A 13,648-nucleotide genomic window follows, 5' to 3' on the forward strand; every position below is an offset into this window, starting at 1 on the left:
TGTTTCCACTAACAGTGTTAATATGTTTAAGAATGTATTTGTTTTTCACCTATTGTCTATTGTACATGTTTGCGCCTGACTACCAGTTTGATGAAAACAGCTTCATATTGGTATGAGAATAGGTACTGGCTGTGTAACAGAATCACCACATACATCTTGCTGGACGTTCAGAATGAACGGCTGTCTGTAAGTCGTGGATGTGGCAATGAAGTAGCTGTGGTGTAAAAGTAATTATCTGCCAAAGTAGGAGAACAGATCAGCACACAAAACAATACCTGTTTACTCTTTTTACTTTAAATTGTCCAAATTACAAAATAATAACATGATCTCTACTTCATCTACAAAATAACATAAGAATTATGACTGTAGTAAGCATCATTGAATTTTTTTTTGCTCTAATAACCTTTTAGACATGCATACTGTTGAGAAATATAAAAATATAAATATAAATACATCCCATTAATATTCTTAATGAATCCATGACTAAGATTTGAAATATTTCATCATAAAAGAATTAAAATGCAGTTGAGTACAATAAGGCATTAAGATGTATCACAAGAGCTGTACAGAATCCTAGAGTAGAGGTATTATTTTTTTCTTAGTGTAATGGAGAAAACCTAAAATTAAGTTTTTAATAAATCACTACTTTTCTCAACAGGAGGAACACATTTCGAAAGAAAAGGAAGAAAGGAACAACTCTACAAATTTCAAGGTAACATATTAACACAAAACTGAAAAAGCACTCCAGTACAAAACCAGGATTTGTTTACAGCATACCACGTGGTGTTGTCAAACTCCCATTGTACTTATTTTGCCTGACTTATGACTTTATAAGCCCTTTCTCGACACCACATCACTCACAATATAACTCAAAGCAACCGAAAATATCCGACAGACAAGTGACCATTCTTCACATGATTAATGTAGAACGATAATGACTCGCATTCAAAACATTATGTGCTATACAGATGTTAAATGACAAAATCTAATGCATGAGTTTCACTCATTGGACTGGTACATAGAGAAAACAAAAGGACTATGGCAATGACAGTTACAATCAAATGAATGGCCAACGATATTAAAATTGTCTGAATTAAATCAACACTTTTATAAATATTATTGTTTACAGCCAACTAACTTTGTGGAACTGCTAAAAAGTCTCTTTTGTCATGACAGCTCCCTAACAATAAGCATGACTGAGCTAGCTTATTTGCTTATTTTCATGCAAAAGGTAGTTTCCAGGTGCAAGAATTGCCATGTCAGAAGCTGAAGTGTTGATTAGCAGTTTTTTTGTTTTGTTTTTTTAATGGCCGGACCCAGAGAGGAAGACTCAGAGCAAGAAAATCCAAGAAATCTCAAACCCATTTTTGATCCTCACTGAATCAAACAATAACACTTTAAGGTGCTTGACACTCCTGAACACAACTCTATTCTTATCTCTGTACCTTTAGGAAACAAATGAACAAGTACATCCCACAATTCCACACTGACCACAACATGTATGGCCTTCTGTCCTGATCTATAATTAGCTCTCTAGAGACTTAATAAACTGGCATCACGGCTTTGCAAAAATCAAATGTTGATTTTAGTTTTGTGAACAAACAAGCTAACATGCTAGAGGAGCCCCGACTTACGCACACCCAAACACACAACTTCCCTTCTAATGTGTTTCTTCGTTATGCTTTCAGAGAGCTATTCTCTCCCTACTACTTCTTAACGCAAGCCATTTGGATTCTTAGTAAGTGAGCTGCAAAATGGAGGTAAGATCAGAGCTGGTGTGAGATATAGATACAGTACTTGGTGCACTTGCAGAGAGCAGCCAATGTCAGGGTTGAGGGGAGGGACAGAGAGAGAGGGCAGAGAGGGGAGAGTAATACAGTAGATGCTCACAATACCACAGGTTCATTGGAGTCTTAAATGCGCGCGAGCATTCAGGAATATTTGGACAACACATCCATGTTTGTCGTTAGTGTTGATGAACCTGCTGCAGCCACAAAGGTCCCTCTTTCCATGACTTCATTGCTCTATTGATACAGCTCTTCCTTTTTCTCCTTTTTTCTGATGCTCCAGCTCTGCAGCTCTGAGGTAATGCTGCCCTTGAACGCTGACTGGTGTTAATCTCCCCCACCCTTAATCCCAACCTATAAGTGGGGACATTACAAAACTGAAACTGGATCAGCATCTATGCGTAACTTTAACCTTCTCTAACCCTGCCCTCTGTTAAGGGACTGAGGTTATTATTGCTGTGCTCTCTACTGCTAACTGTGGGACTGTGGTGCTGCAATGCTAGAGCAGTCTGTGACAAGCAGGTCCACCACCGTGTTACCAGTGACATACACAGTAGGTGCTGTCACCATGTTGCTAAGGGAGACAGAGCTGCTGGCAGCCACATTAGAGGTGATGGGGCTCGGGGCACCCTGGCTGTTGCCATGGGTGCCCATGTGGCCCTGGAGCTGGGTGGGTGTCTTGCAGTGGACGCCGCACAAGTGGCAGACAAGCACGCCACCAGAGGCCGATCCGCCAAAGCCCCCCGGACTGTCCTTCCACTCCTGGCCATGATGCTTCTGGGCATGGACACGAAGGTATGTCAGTGTGGTGAAGCCTGATGGAGGAGAGGAGAGCCGGGAGGATAGAGTGAAAATTACACACAAATTTCATAGCAAAAGTTCTAGTTATAGCAAAAGTTAATTCAGCACTAAGTCAAAGAAAGATCCAAGCAAACACTGGTCATCAATTTAAAGCAACAAGTGATAAACTGACGTCTGATCTTGCCTATGCAAAGTAGATGGCCACAAGTGAAAGACGGTCCAAATGTGATGTTAAAGGTAAGCAGAAAGTTAAAGACAGAGGATTAAGACACAAAAACTGACCTCTATAGGAAAATAATAAACTCTAAAATGTGGCTGTAGTGAAATAGCATCTCATAGATAGAACACTCCTGGACGAATGAGGGACTACACCGTCTCATATGAATAACGTTGCTCTTTTACACAAAGCTACAACACAAGGTTGAAATTACAAGGTGAACACGGTATGTGTGCCTGCATTACTTAATTTAAATATACTTAATTTACATGCACTTAAATCTGTTAATATGGCAAACCTTTTAGCAAACAGTGCCTATTTACACTTCCAGCAGATACGGAGCAACAACAGCATTAATTTGGATTTGTTGATCAGAAGTCCAATCAGTCTCACTATTCACTCTCCTTTTAGCTCTGTTTTGGTCTCCACCAACTCCTGAGGGAAATATCTGGCTGTTTAGCTGCTAAATGCTCCATTATGTTCACCAGCTAGTCGCTAACTGTGTCTGTCTTTGTTTGGTGCTGAGCAGGAAGTGAGCTGGAAGATGTTTTAAAGCTGCTTAGAGCTGAGGAGAACTGCAGAGTTGAGGATAATTCTCTGTGGGTTTATCACTATGAGAGGCCCCATTCACATTACATGTAGTCATGTTAACAATTGTTGATATAAAAACTGAATATAAATAAGTAAATCAAAGCATGTGTGCTTACTGCGGTTACAGAGATGGCAGGCGTGGTGCTGTGACTGGTTGTGCACCCTCATGTGATCTGTGATGTAAGCAGCAGACAGGAGCTTGCCACAGATGTGGCAGGGGACCTTCTCCTCATGGCGAATCATATGCGCACGCAGACGATCCTTCGTGGCAAAGCTGGACTCGCAGGTCTGAAAAAAAGACGAAATCGATGAGTGATTATAGAGAAATATAGAAAAGTAGTGCTTTGCACACGTATGTGCTCTTAACAGTTAACTTTTACCGTTTGAAAAACTTGAAAATGTGTGCACAAAAAGCAATTCCAATAATTATGTTCAAGACCCAATTTAAGATAACCAACGTTCTACAGCTCTTTGTGGAAAATAACCTCATATATGTATGTAATATACACAGATACACACACACATACACAAACACACACACACACACACCTATAATGTACAGTACGTGATGAAGTATGTCTGTCATTCTCATGTAAATATCAGGCTTTGAGCTGCTGCATGTAAACACAACAATTACAGTGCAGTTATAACAAGATACCTGCTGCATATTCTATGTTTTAAAAAGGCATACACTTTATCCAGATCAGTTTCCATGGTAATATTCTCAATGTTCATTTACTCATGTCAATGGATATCTGTATGCATGTAAACATGGTCATTGTTAACATGAATGGACTAAAAACAAATGCTGTGTACAGCTGCTCAGTGAGGGTAAACATGACGTACTGGGCATTTGAAGGGTCGCTCCGAGGAGTGCACCTGTCTGACGTGACTGTTTAGATGGTCGGGCCTTGAGAAAGAAAAACATATTAGGACAGGTACAGCTTCATATGTTCACACTCAAATTGATTTCCCCTGTGTGATTGTTGGGAACATTTGCGTGAAATGTTCCACATTTTGGGAAATATGTTAATTTGCTTTCTTGACGAGAGCTAGATGGGAAGATCGATACCACTCTCATGTCTGTCCGCTAAATATGATGCTACAGCCAGCAGCTGGCTATCTTAGTTTAGTAGTTTAGTTACTAGTCCCAACCTAGAAATAGTCAGGCATATATAATAAATGTGTGAATTGGCAAATTGTTATTTTTATTTCTCATTTTTGTATGGATTAAATGAACAAGATAGAACATAATAATTAGTGAGCTTTAGAGGGGCTGGTAGGTGGATTTTCTTCAGACAGAGGTTAGCTGTTTCCCCCCGTTTCCAGTCTTTATGCTAAGATAAGCTAAAAGGTGTCTAACTAAACTAACTCAATCCCGACAGTAATGCTGTTAGACTTAAACTGTTCCACGGTGTCACCTGGAGAAAGCCTTGCCACAGTGGGGGCAGACGTAGGGTTTTTCCACACCACCCTGGTGGGAGCGCACATGGTGGCTCATGCGGTCCTTCCTCTTGAAGCGCTGCTGGCAGATGGGACAGGAGAACGGCTTCTCGTCCGAGTGGGACAGGCGGTGGCGGTTGAGATGGTAAACGTCGCGGAAAGCCTTCCCACATGTCTCGCAGGCGTGGTTCTTCCTCACTGGGTTTGGGTTGGGATTTGCGGGCCGCTGAGGCAAAACAGACAAGCAGACAAACACACTACAGAGTTTAGATGGTACGTGTTTTCTGCACAGAATTACAGTTATATACACAAAAAATACATTCAGTGTCAACTATTTTATATCTTTTGTTGAAACCATGCAAATGCGAACAGATATTTTTGCCTGATTTGTACCAAAGTTGCATGTCATCACTTGTGCAAAACATTTCTGACAGTTGATTGGCATTTTGGATTAACTACTTCCCACTGGATTTTAAGTCTTTATCTGCTTTCACACTGTTTTGTGTTACAGAGAACATGCAGGGGAGCGTGGGGGGCTTCTAGCACGGTGTTTCTCAAACTGGGGACCAGTGCCAAACACTGGGATGGTATTAACTGGTCTCTGAAGCGATTACTGTACATGGAAATTCTGTCAAAATTTAAAACACACAGGAGAGTTTCAGTCAAATATGAAGCAGGTGACACACAGTAACTGCTTGCAAGTCCCAAACAGTAAAACAAGGTGGCTTAACTGTCCCTGTGGCCAGGCAGCTTAAGAAACAACATGCTTGAAGGTTTGGGGTTGACGACAGCCATCTCCACAAGGCCCTGACCCACCTGTACTGTCGCCCCTGTGGCCATGACGACAGCAGCAGGAGGCGGAACATGGGGGTTAACACTAGCCATTACGTTTGGCATGGCAACCCCTTCACCATCCTGACTACCCAGGTGAGGCTGCTGGGCCCCCGCCAGCACGCCGGGAGGGGCGAGAGGGGGAGGTGCGGAGAGGTGTAGCAGAGAGAGGGGAACAGTGGGCCTCTCCGCCCTCCCTCCGGCCCCCACCGCCATCGCCGACGGGGCCGCCACCGCCACCTGGCCGGCCTCCTTTGCCCCCTCCGCCTGCTCTCTGGCCCTGTCCTTCATGCGTACCCCAGTGTGGACCGACTGGTGCCGCCGCAGGTTGTAGTTGTTCTTGAACTGCTTGTTGCAGATGGCACAGATGTGGGGCATGCGGGCCGGCCGAGACACCGGCTTCACTGGACCCCAGGGAGGCGGGAGAAAAGACAAGAGAGACAGTTGTTCATTTCAAAAGGAGCTGATTTTGTTGAATTAATTAATTAACTAGGCAAATAGTAATATGACATCTAGAAGGAAAATAGGTTTAGAGAGTAAATGACTGATGTGACTATGTGTAAACGACTGAACTACGCAACAATTAGGAAAGTGATCTACATCTCCTTGTCAATCAACCCTGTTTTGGTAATTTGCAGGTGAAAACACATCTAAGCAAGAAAATTGACAACAATTTTGGTTATCGATGAATAATTTATCAAGCAAAAATACAAAACATTCACTGGATTCAGCATCTCAAAAATAAACATATGAAGGGCTGCAACTAACAATTATTTTCTTTATTAATCAATCTGGAGATCAATCCAGATCATCAATCAATCAATCAATCGTTTTGTCTATAAAATCTCAGGAAATAGTGGAAAACGTCCATCACAATTTCTAAGAGCCCTCTGAGACGTCTTCATGTTGCTTGTTTTATCCGACCAACGGTCCAAAGATAATCAGTTTATTATCATAGAAGACAAAGCAAACCAACAAATACAGTATTCACATTTGAGACACTGAACGCAGTGAATTTTAGCACAAAAAATTACTTACATGATTAATCAATTATGGATGTCAATATACGGTGAGGTTACATGTGTTTTAATCATTTCAAAAGTTGCATTTCTAAATGTGCGGCAAAGTAAAAGTGATTACCACATCTTTATAAGGGCTTAAAGGTAATCACGCAACATTCATTAAACAAATAAATAGAGAAACAAGCTGTTTATTGCTTATCAGTGATGTTCATATCTCAAATGTTAGTGTCTGAACCATCAAATTTGAGCAACCGGATATTTTTGAGTTGACTTGAATTTTTAGATCCAAATTGATGTTATAGAATTTAAGCTAAAATGTAGATTTTGAATATTGGGCACTTGAAACTGACTACTGAAAATGTCAAAGAGGGAAATTTAGACAGTTTCAAAGTGAAATATTTCAGTGCTATTTACATTTCTACATTAAGTTTGCAGTAGTGATTTGACTTCACAATTATGTATGCAGCTGCTTATAATAAATCAAATCTTTCTGGTCATGATTTGCTTCCATGTGTCTCCTCTTTTCACCCACAAACCACCAAAAGAAATGGCACAGGGTTTTAATCACCTGACTGACTTTAGTTAACGGTTATTTAATTTACTCTCAACAGCTCCACAGGTGTAGAGTGCAGTGCGGTGTCCCTCACCAGGCAGGGGTTCCTCACTAAGAGCAGCAGTGTCCACAGTTGAAGGAGGCTGTGCTATGTGCTCTGTGGGTGGGGTTTGGGGAGAACTCGTATGCACGGGCATGAGCTCTGATTGGAGGCTCCCCTCCACTTGGTTTTGGGTGGGAGTATTCTGGAGAAGCAAGTACAAAGGCCATCACCAAATGTAAACACAAGTCAGAGCATTATCTTGAGAGTGCTGCGTTGTAATACAAGATGAGAGGGCTGTAGGACTGCTGGACAGACACACACACACACACACAAACACACACACTGAGTGGCCCGTGTGAGACAATGCGCGCAGTAAAATGAGAAAGAGGCCAGTAATGCGTGCTCAGCAAGCCTACCTGGAAGAGAAAATTGCTCCAAGCAGCATCCATTTTGCGCCACAGCGAGGGAGATTATAAAGTCAGCTCCTGATTGAGATCGAGGCGAGCAGCCTATGCATGGCTTTGATCGGCCCACCAGTGATCGAGGCGCAAACAGTCGCCTGTCCTGCAGCAGAAACGACGGGCTTCTGGATTTGCTTGAAAAACGTGAATAAAGTCTTCTGCAAAAATGTTTTTTTTCTTTGAGTCAGCCTAATGCTGTCAATTAAAATGCACGCAGCTGTTGTCTAACGCAGGCTGCAGCACACAGGCAGTGGTGGAGCAGGCCAGCTCCAATAATGGCCTGTTTCTCTTTCACTTTGGTTTCTAACTTTAATTCATTAAACACTGACCTCACCAAAACGCAATATCACACAACAAAACTGCTTTCAAAAATCCCCCCCCCAAAAAAATCGCATTTTACACTATTACATTTTAGCAATAAACATAAGCCACTCTACGTGAAATAAATGCATTTTTACGCAAGAGAACAAATATGGGTTATAAAACACGTATCTGGTAGCACAGGTCATGCTTTGTTTTTAATTTATGAATCTATTTTTCCGATTTCCCCCAATAGGCCAATCGGGTGTTTGTCGAAGCCTCGTTGTTGGATTCAAGCCCTGACCCCGGCGAGCGGCGCTCTCGCCGGGCCGCAGCCTATCGCTCCACCTCGGCCGTTCAGCTGTGAGGATGTCATCTTTCTTTTTTTATCGCCCGCTCTCCCTCCTCCCTCCCTGTCTCTTTCTTCCTTTTCTTTTTTAATTCCTCTTTCTTCTCCCCCTCCTCTCCTTTTCTCGCACCGCTGTGTCCCACTTGCTCTTAAAGGGATAGGCTTTCCTCGTTGGACACCCCCCTCTCATTTCCGTCTCCCTCGGCGGAGCCTGTCCTCGCCCCTTCCTTCCTGGGCTTTTCGGCCGACACAAAATGGTACTACAGTGTTTTTTTCCTTCCTCGGGCCAGCTGGAACAGATCTCCTGCACCGCAGACAACAGCCCGAATGACTTTCCATTAACGGCCAGATGGCAGACGCGTCTTAAAGGGAAGTGCGCACATATCTTCCCGGTCGGCCTATAATAATGATGTCAGAGTCAGATATAGTACACAGGACGAATAGCAGCTCAGGATACACACACACACACACACACACACAATAGAGGCGAATAATTGTCAGCATTGCATAAATACAGATAAATCTCTTTAGGAAAAAATATATACACACTGTATACAATATGGTGTTCTTAACCTATTTATACCTCCAAGTACTGAGAATCTATAATGATAGTAAACTAGAGCTGAAACGATTCTTGGATTAATCGATTAGTCAACACAAAGAAAAGGATACAATTTAAAATTAAAATCCTGCAAATGTACTGATTTCAGCATTTCAAATGTGATTAGTTGATTTTCTATGATCGTAAACTGATTATCTTCAGGTTTTTGACTGTTAGTCGGACTGAACAAGACATTTTAATGTGTCAACATTTTATGGACCAAATGTTTAAACGATTAAAGGTGGGGTATGCGATTCTAGAGAAATCCAATACCATGACAGATACCATGATAGTGAGCGAACAACGACACAGCAAGTAATGTAACTAACATTAGCTAGGCTGTGGGTTAGCAAACTGTCCCTACAGTTGCTGCTGTGAAGCTAACAGTCAGAGAGGACGAGGCGTTTCCAAGAGCCAGCACAGCAGCTCCAGACAGCGATACTCACAACTCTCCTGCTACTATAACTAACATCACAACAACTGCATATCTTGGCAAACTAGAAAGCAAGCTGAATGTCCGTGTAATGTTACCTGACACACAAGTCATGGCTGGAATAGTGTTGTGTGGCTCGGTCCGAGACACTTTGTTTGTTTCCCATTGTTTGTTTCCCTGAACGGACAGCTAGCGGACTGTGAGGAGATATTCGCTGAATTTGACAAAAAGACGTGTATTGGATTAGAATCGCATACCCCACCTTTAACCAAGAAAATAATTGGGCATAATGGCCAATAATTAAAATAATCTAGGGCTGCAGCTAATGGTTATTTTTGTTATCAATAAATCTGTCAATTTAATCGCTTGGTCCACGTGACGATATTCAGTTTAGTACACGACAAAGAAAACCAGCACATATTCACATTTAAGAAACTGGAACAGAGATTTTTTTTGGCATTTTTTACTCATAAAAAACATCTTAAATGATTAATCGATTGTCAGATTAGTTTCTGTTTATTTTTCTGACGATCAACTAATCGATTAACTAATTGTTTCAGCTCTAAAATAACAGCTAGTTGCAGCCCTGTGATAAACATCTCAATAATCATGTCATCTGAGTAAAGTACATCAAATCAAGACGAGTTAATGTGTTAATATCAATTTATTATCTTTTTTTAAATTACTTTTTAAAGCACCCCATTTCTTTTCCAATACATGTGTTAAGACCCTTCTTCCTTCTCCTCCTCAAGCTTGGAATTTGCTTGATTTGAATATTTAATAAGGATTTCAGCCCCTACACTCCTCCACCACCCCTGAAAACTCTGCAAAACACAGATGAGCCTGCGTTGCTTCTTCGTCTTCATCGTTCATCCAGGCACAACACAGGGACTTCCCTGCTCGCGCCACAACCTCTGACACTGACAACAACCCGTCTAGAAACACTACCACACTGATTTCCCCGACACGAAGGCCGTCCCGAACCCGCCAGTCTTAGTTTATATAAGGAGTTTATGCATGCACTGAGATTCCAACCAAGCATAAAGTAGTAGGTTATACAGGGAATTGTCTTGAGCTGGTGTTTCTGAGTCATACAAACAGCAGGGTGATTATCTTTTTTCATTTGCTTTCAATTTAAAATAAAAAAACAACAATACAAGTCCAGTTATTTTTGATCTCCTTCAAGTAAATGACGGGAAAAAGAACCTCCAGAAGCATCATGTGCACCGTGCTTTATCTGTGAGGACGGGCTGCTGCGGTCACTGCTGCTGTGACGGCACAAGAGGGGGCACGTTCACAGCAGCTCAGTCGACGCCCGTCCTTTCACTCCTTCCTCTTCTTCACACACTTCCAGCTTGTCTTCATCACCTTCAGCAGTACGATTATCAACTAGGATTGTGCACGTCTCTCTTCATCTCTTTTTTCCCCTATGTTTCCTTTGAGAGGCTCTCTGTGGAAACGTATTCCTAAACTGAAAACAAAATAAATAAAAAAGGCATTTACATTCCTGTGACCAATTGTAAAATATTTTTTTTCTTCTATGACAGTCCAGAGGAGAAGGTCAGAGGTCACGTGAACAGTGGGGGTGTTGCTGTTGTAGGAGTGTCTTTTAAAATTCAATTGTTTTTGTCTAAAAAAAATGTGGCAATATAACCAGACTTTACCGCTTGACACACATACATAAATCATTAACAATTATTAATAATCCCTTATTAATAATCATTAATACCTTGAACACACACCATACCTGACAATGCAAGTTTTTTTATCATCTTTTTTTTTACAGTCAAAAGTGGGCCCTTTTCTTCTCGCAAGAAAAATGTGAACATGATTACAACAACAATTACATCAGGATTAGTTATGGTAATATTGACACCTATAGAAAATGCAGTTGGATTTGTCGCTCTAAATCTTGAATTCAATACTCATTTGAATATATCAAAATTACTATCATTATCTTTGTTACTCTATAAAACCAATGACTTGTTTTTGTTTTTTTAATATTCCCATAAATATGTACAGTAAAGATCAAAAATGTGGGACACGTGATCTTAAATGCCAGTGAAACTTGGACAGGTACGGTACATTTCAAATGTGTTTGGTCATGTTTTACAAATGTTTTTTTGTACATCTATCTCATGCATTTGGGTGACTCCCGTAGACACCTATGTTGTTTAGATACTCAATATGTCATGGATGCTGGAAAGCTTTTTTTTTTACCCCTTTTTTTCTTTTGTATTTGTACACGTCCACACAAATGTTTCTCCTCATCCCAGCTGCATTTTTAGAAGAAAGTCTCTTGCCTTTACAAACATTCTGTGTATTTGTATTCGGTTTTTAAATCATCTTGCAGTCATCAAATTAAAATTTTGATGGCACGACATCCCTTTAAGAACCCCTTAAAGGCATTGGTGACTTTCCAAGCAACTTGTTTTTGTGGGTTTTTTTATACACTTAATACAAAAAAATTCAATAAAACATCAACAGTAAATCAATAAAAAGTGTTGGCCAATCCCCAGCAGGCTGGAGACTAAAGTAACCCATCTTTTGTGATTCTCCCCTTTTTTCCTTTCTGGAGCAGAAGTTACGAGTGCTTGCTAGATATACCTGGACACTACAGACTACATACAAGTACGTACACAATGCAGAAAAAACATCATTTTCCTTTTTCCCTCCCCCTGTCCGCTCTCTTTCTCCATTCCAGCATAGAACATCATAGAAGAAGACATGGCTGCCATCTCTTCTCTGCAGCTCTGGGAGGAAAAAAAAGGCGAAATATCCCTCCTTTCACTCGTCCTGTCTCACTTTTATACAGGCGGTAACAAAGATAAAAACACTACACACAAACTTTTTTTTAATCTAATATCACCTCAATCCAGTGGTATTACAGGTGGTTACATTCCTCCCTCCCTCCCTCTTTTATACCTGTGAGAATGGGAGAAAACCTCTCTACCCACCCTGAGTCTAGAGAAGCAGGGAGCAGCTCAATAATGTCAGTTTGTCCTCTCTTTGCCTCTGATGTTGACTGACCTCTTTCTGTGCATTAAGAGGAAAGGGTGATATCCCTTAATCCTCTGCATTTCAGCTGAGGGTTGAGATCAGTCCGAGAAAGGACACAAGGCAAGGTGGCAAGCTGAGAGTATTGAGATGCAACCTGTGATAGCTACCTTCCTAAATCACTCCCACCCTTTGTGCTACCACCCTGTCCGCTCTCTTCCTCCTGCCGTCTAAGAGTAGGAGAGGTGGGAGCCGTTAGAGATGTGTGAAGTGACTGAGGTGCTTCGGCTCAGGACGCCGTCGCTGCCGCCGGCTCCTCCAGGCCCCCCGCCGGACGCCGTCCTCCTCAAAGGCTGGGGGCTGTTCCTCAGGGCCATCAGGCTGGGGGCACCGCGCACACCAAGCCCACCGCCGCTGTAGATCCCCCCCTGCGAGGAGGAGGAGGAAGAGGAAGAGGAGGACGGGCCGGAGATGGAGGGAGGGGCAGGCGGCGGGGGAGGTAGCATGGCCAGGGACTGAGAGGAGGAGCGTGAGGGCAGGTGATGGGAGAAGGGCAGGGGGTGTGGGTGGGCCAGGTCGCCTCCGGAGCCCCGCACTCCGGCCCACTCCCGCTCCCTCTCCTTCTCCCGCTCCCTATCTCGATCCCGCTCCCGCTCGCGGTAGAGCTGCGGCGTGCTCTGGTGGTGGTAGTGCTGGGGCAGGTGGTGGCGCTGATGGTGGGAGGAAGAAGAGGAGGATGAGGAGGAAGAGGAGGCGGAGGAGCGGGACGAGTGGTGCACCTCCCTCCCGTCTCGCCCCAGCCCCAGGGCCATTCCCAGGACGTGGGAGGAAGAGGAGGACTCGCTCCTGCGGTCTCCTGCTCCACTGCCGCTACCGATGCCGCTGCTGCTGCTGTTGTGGCTGCGGCGGGAGTGTTGCTGCGGGGGCACGTTCTGCGGGTGCAGGCCGTGGCTCCAGTGGCCAGCAGAGCGGGAGCCGGAGGGCGGGGCGTTGGAGTAGCCCTGCATGGGGTAGGCCTCGCTGGGGATGCCTGTCAGTGCCATGTTGCTGAAGCCCAGACGCAAGCTCTCTGAGTCAAAGGACTCGATCTCGCTGGCCTGCCGCTCCAGGAGGGTGCGGATGCGTTCTGAGCGCTCGTTCTGCAGGGACAGCATCTCTTCCTCGATCTAGGAAAAGAGCAGGAGAATACACATATTTAGCTTGTAGCATTATTATTATT

At 43.1% G+C, this 13,648-nt stretch overlaps 2 protein-coding genes across 3 annotated transcripts in view; both read right to left on the bottom strand.

Moving 5' to 3' along the window:
* Positions 1–272: 272 nt before the first annotated feature.
* mazb (MYC-associated zinc finger protein b (purine-binding transcription factor)) lies at positions 273–8,873 on the bottom strand. Its single transcript, XM_044177494.1, has 7 exons — positions 7,705–8,873; positions 7,340–7,490; positions 5,656–6,074; positions 4,818–5,065; positions 4,243–4,306; positions 3,513–3,684; positions 273–2,602 (listed from the first exon to the last, which is right to left on the bottom strand). Exons 1-7 carry the CDS (start codon positions 7,735–7,737, stop codon positions 2,259–2,261), a joined length of 1,431 nt encoding a protein of 476 aa, XP_044033429.1. The 5' UTR covers positions 7,738–8,873; the 3' UTR covers positions 273–2,258.
* A 1,204-nt stretch (positions 8,874–10,077) lies between these two features.
* Positions 10,078–13,648, bottom strand: part of taok2b (TAO kinase 2b) — a 28,824-nt gene continuing 25,253 nt past the window's right edge. For both annotated transcript variants that reach the window (XM_044178288.1, XM_044178289.1), the window contains exon 20: positions 10,078–13,595. In XM_044178288.1, coding sequence (XP_044034223.1) covers positions 12,660–13,595 — 936 coding nt within the window. In that variant the 3' untranslated portion in view covers positions 10,078–12,659. The remainder of the gene's footprint in view (positions 13,596–13,648) is intronic.

Source organism: Siniperca chuatsi, linkage group LG20 (assembly GCF_020085105.1).
Source record: "Siniperca chuatsi isolate FFG_IHB_CAS linkage group LG20, ASM2008510v1, whole genome shotgun sequence".
Taxonomy (NCBI): domain Eukaryota; kingdom Metazoa; phylum Chordata; class Actinopteri; order Centrarchiformes; family Sinipercidae; genus Siniperca; species Siniperca chuatsi.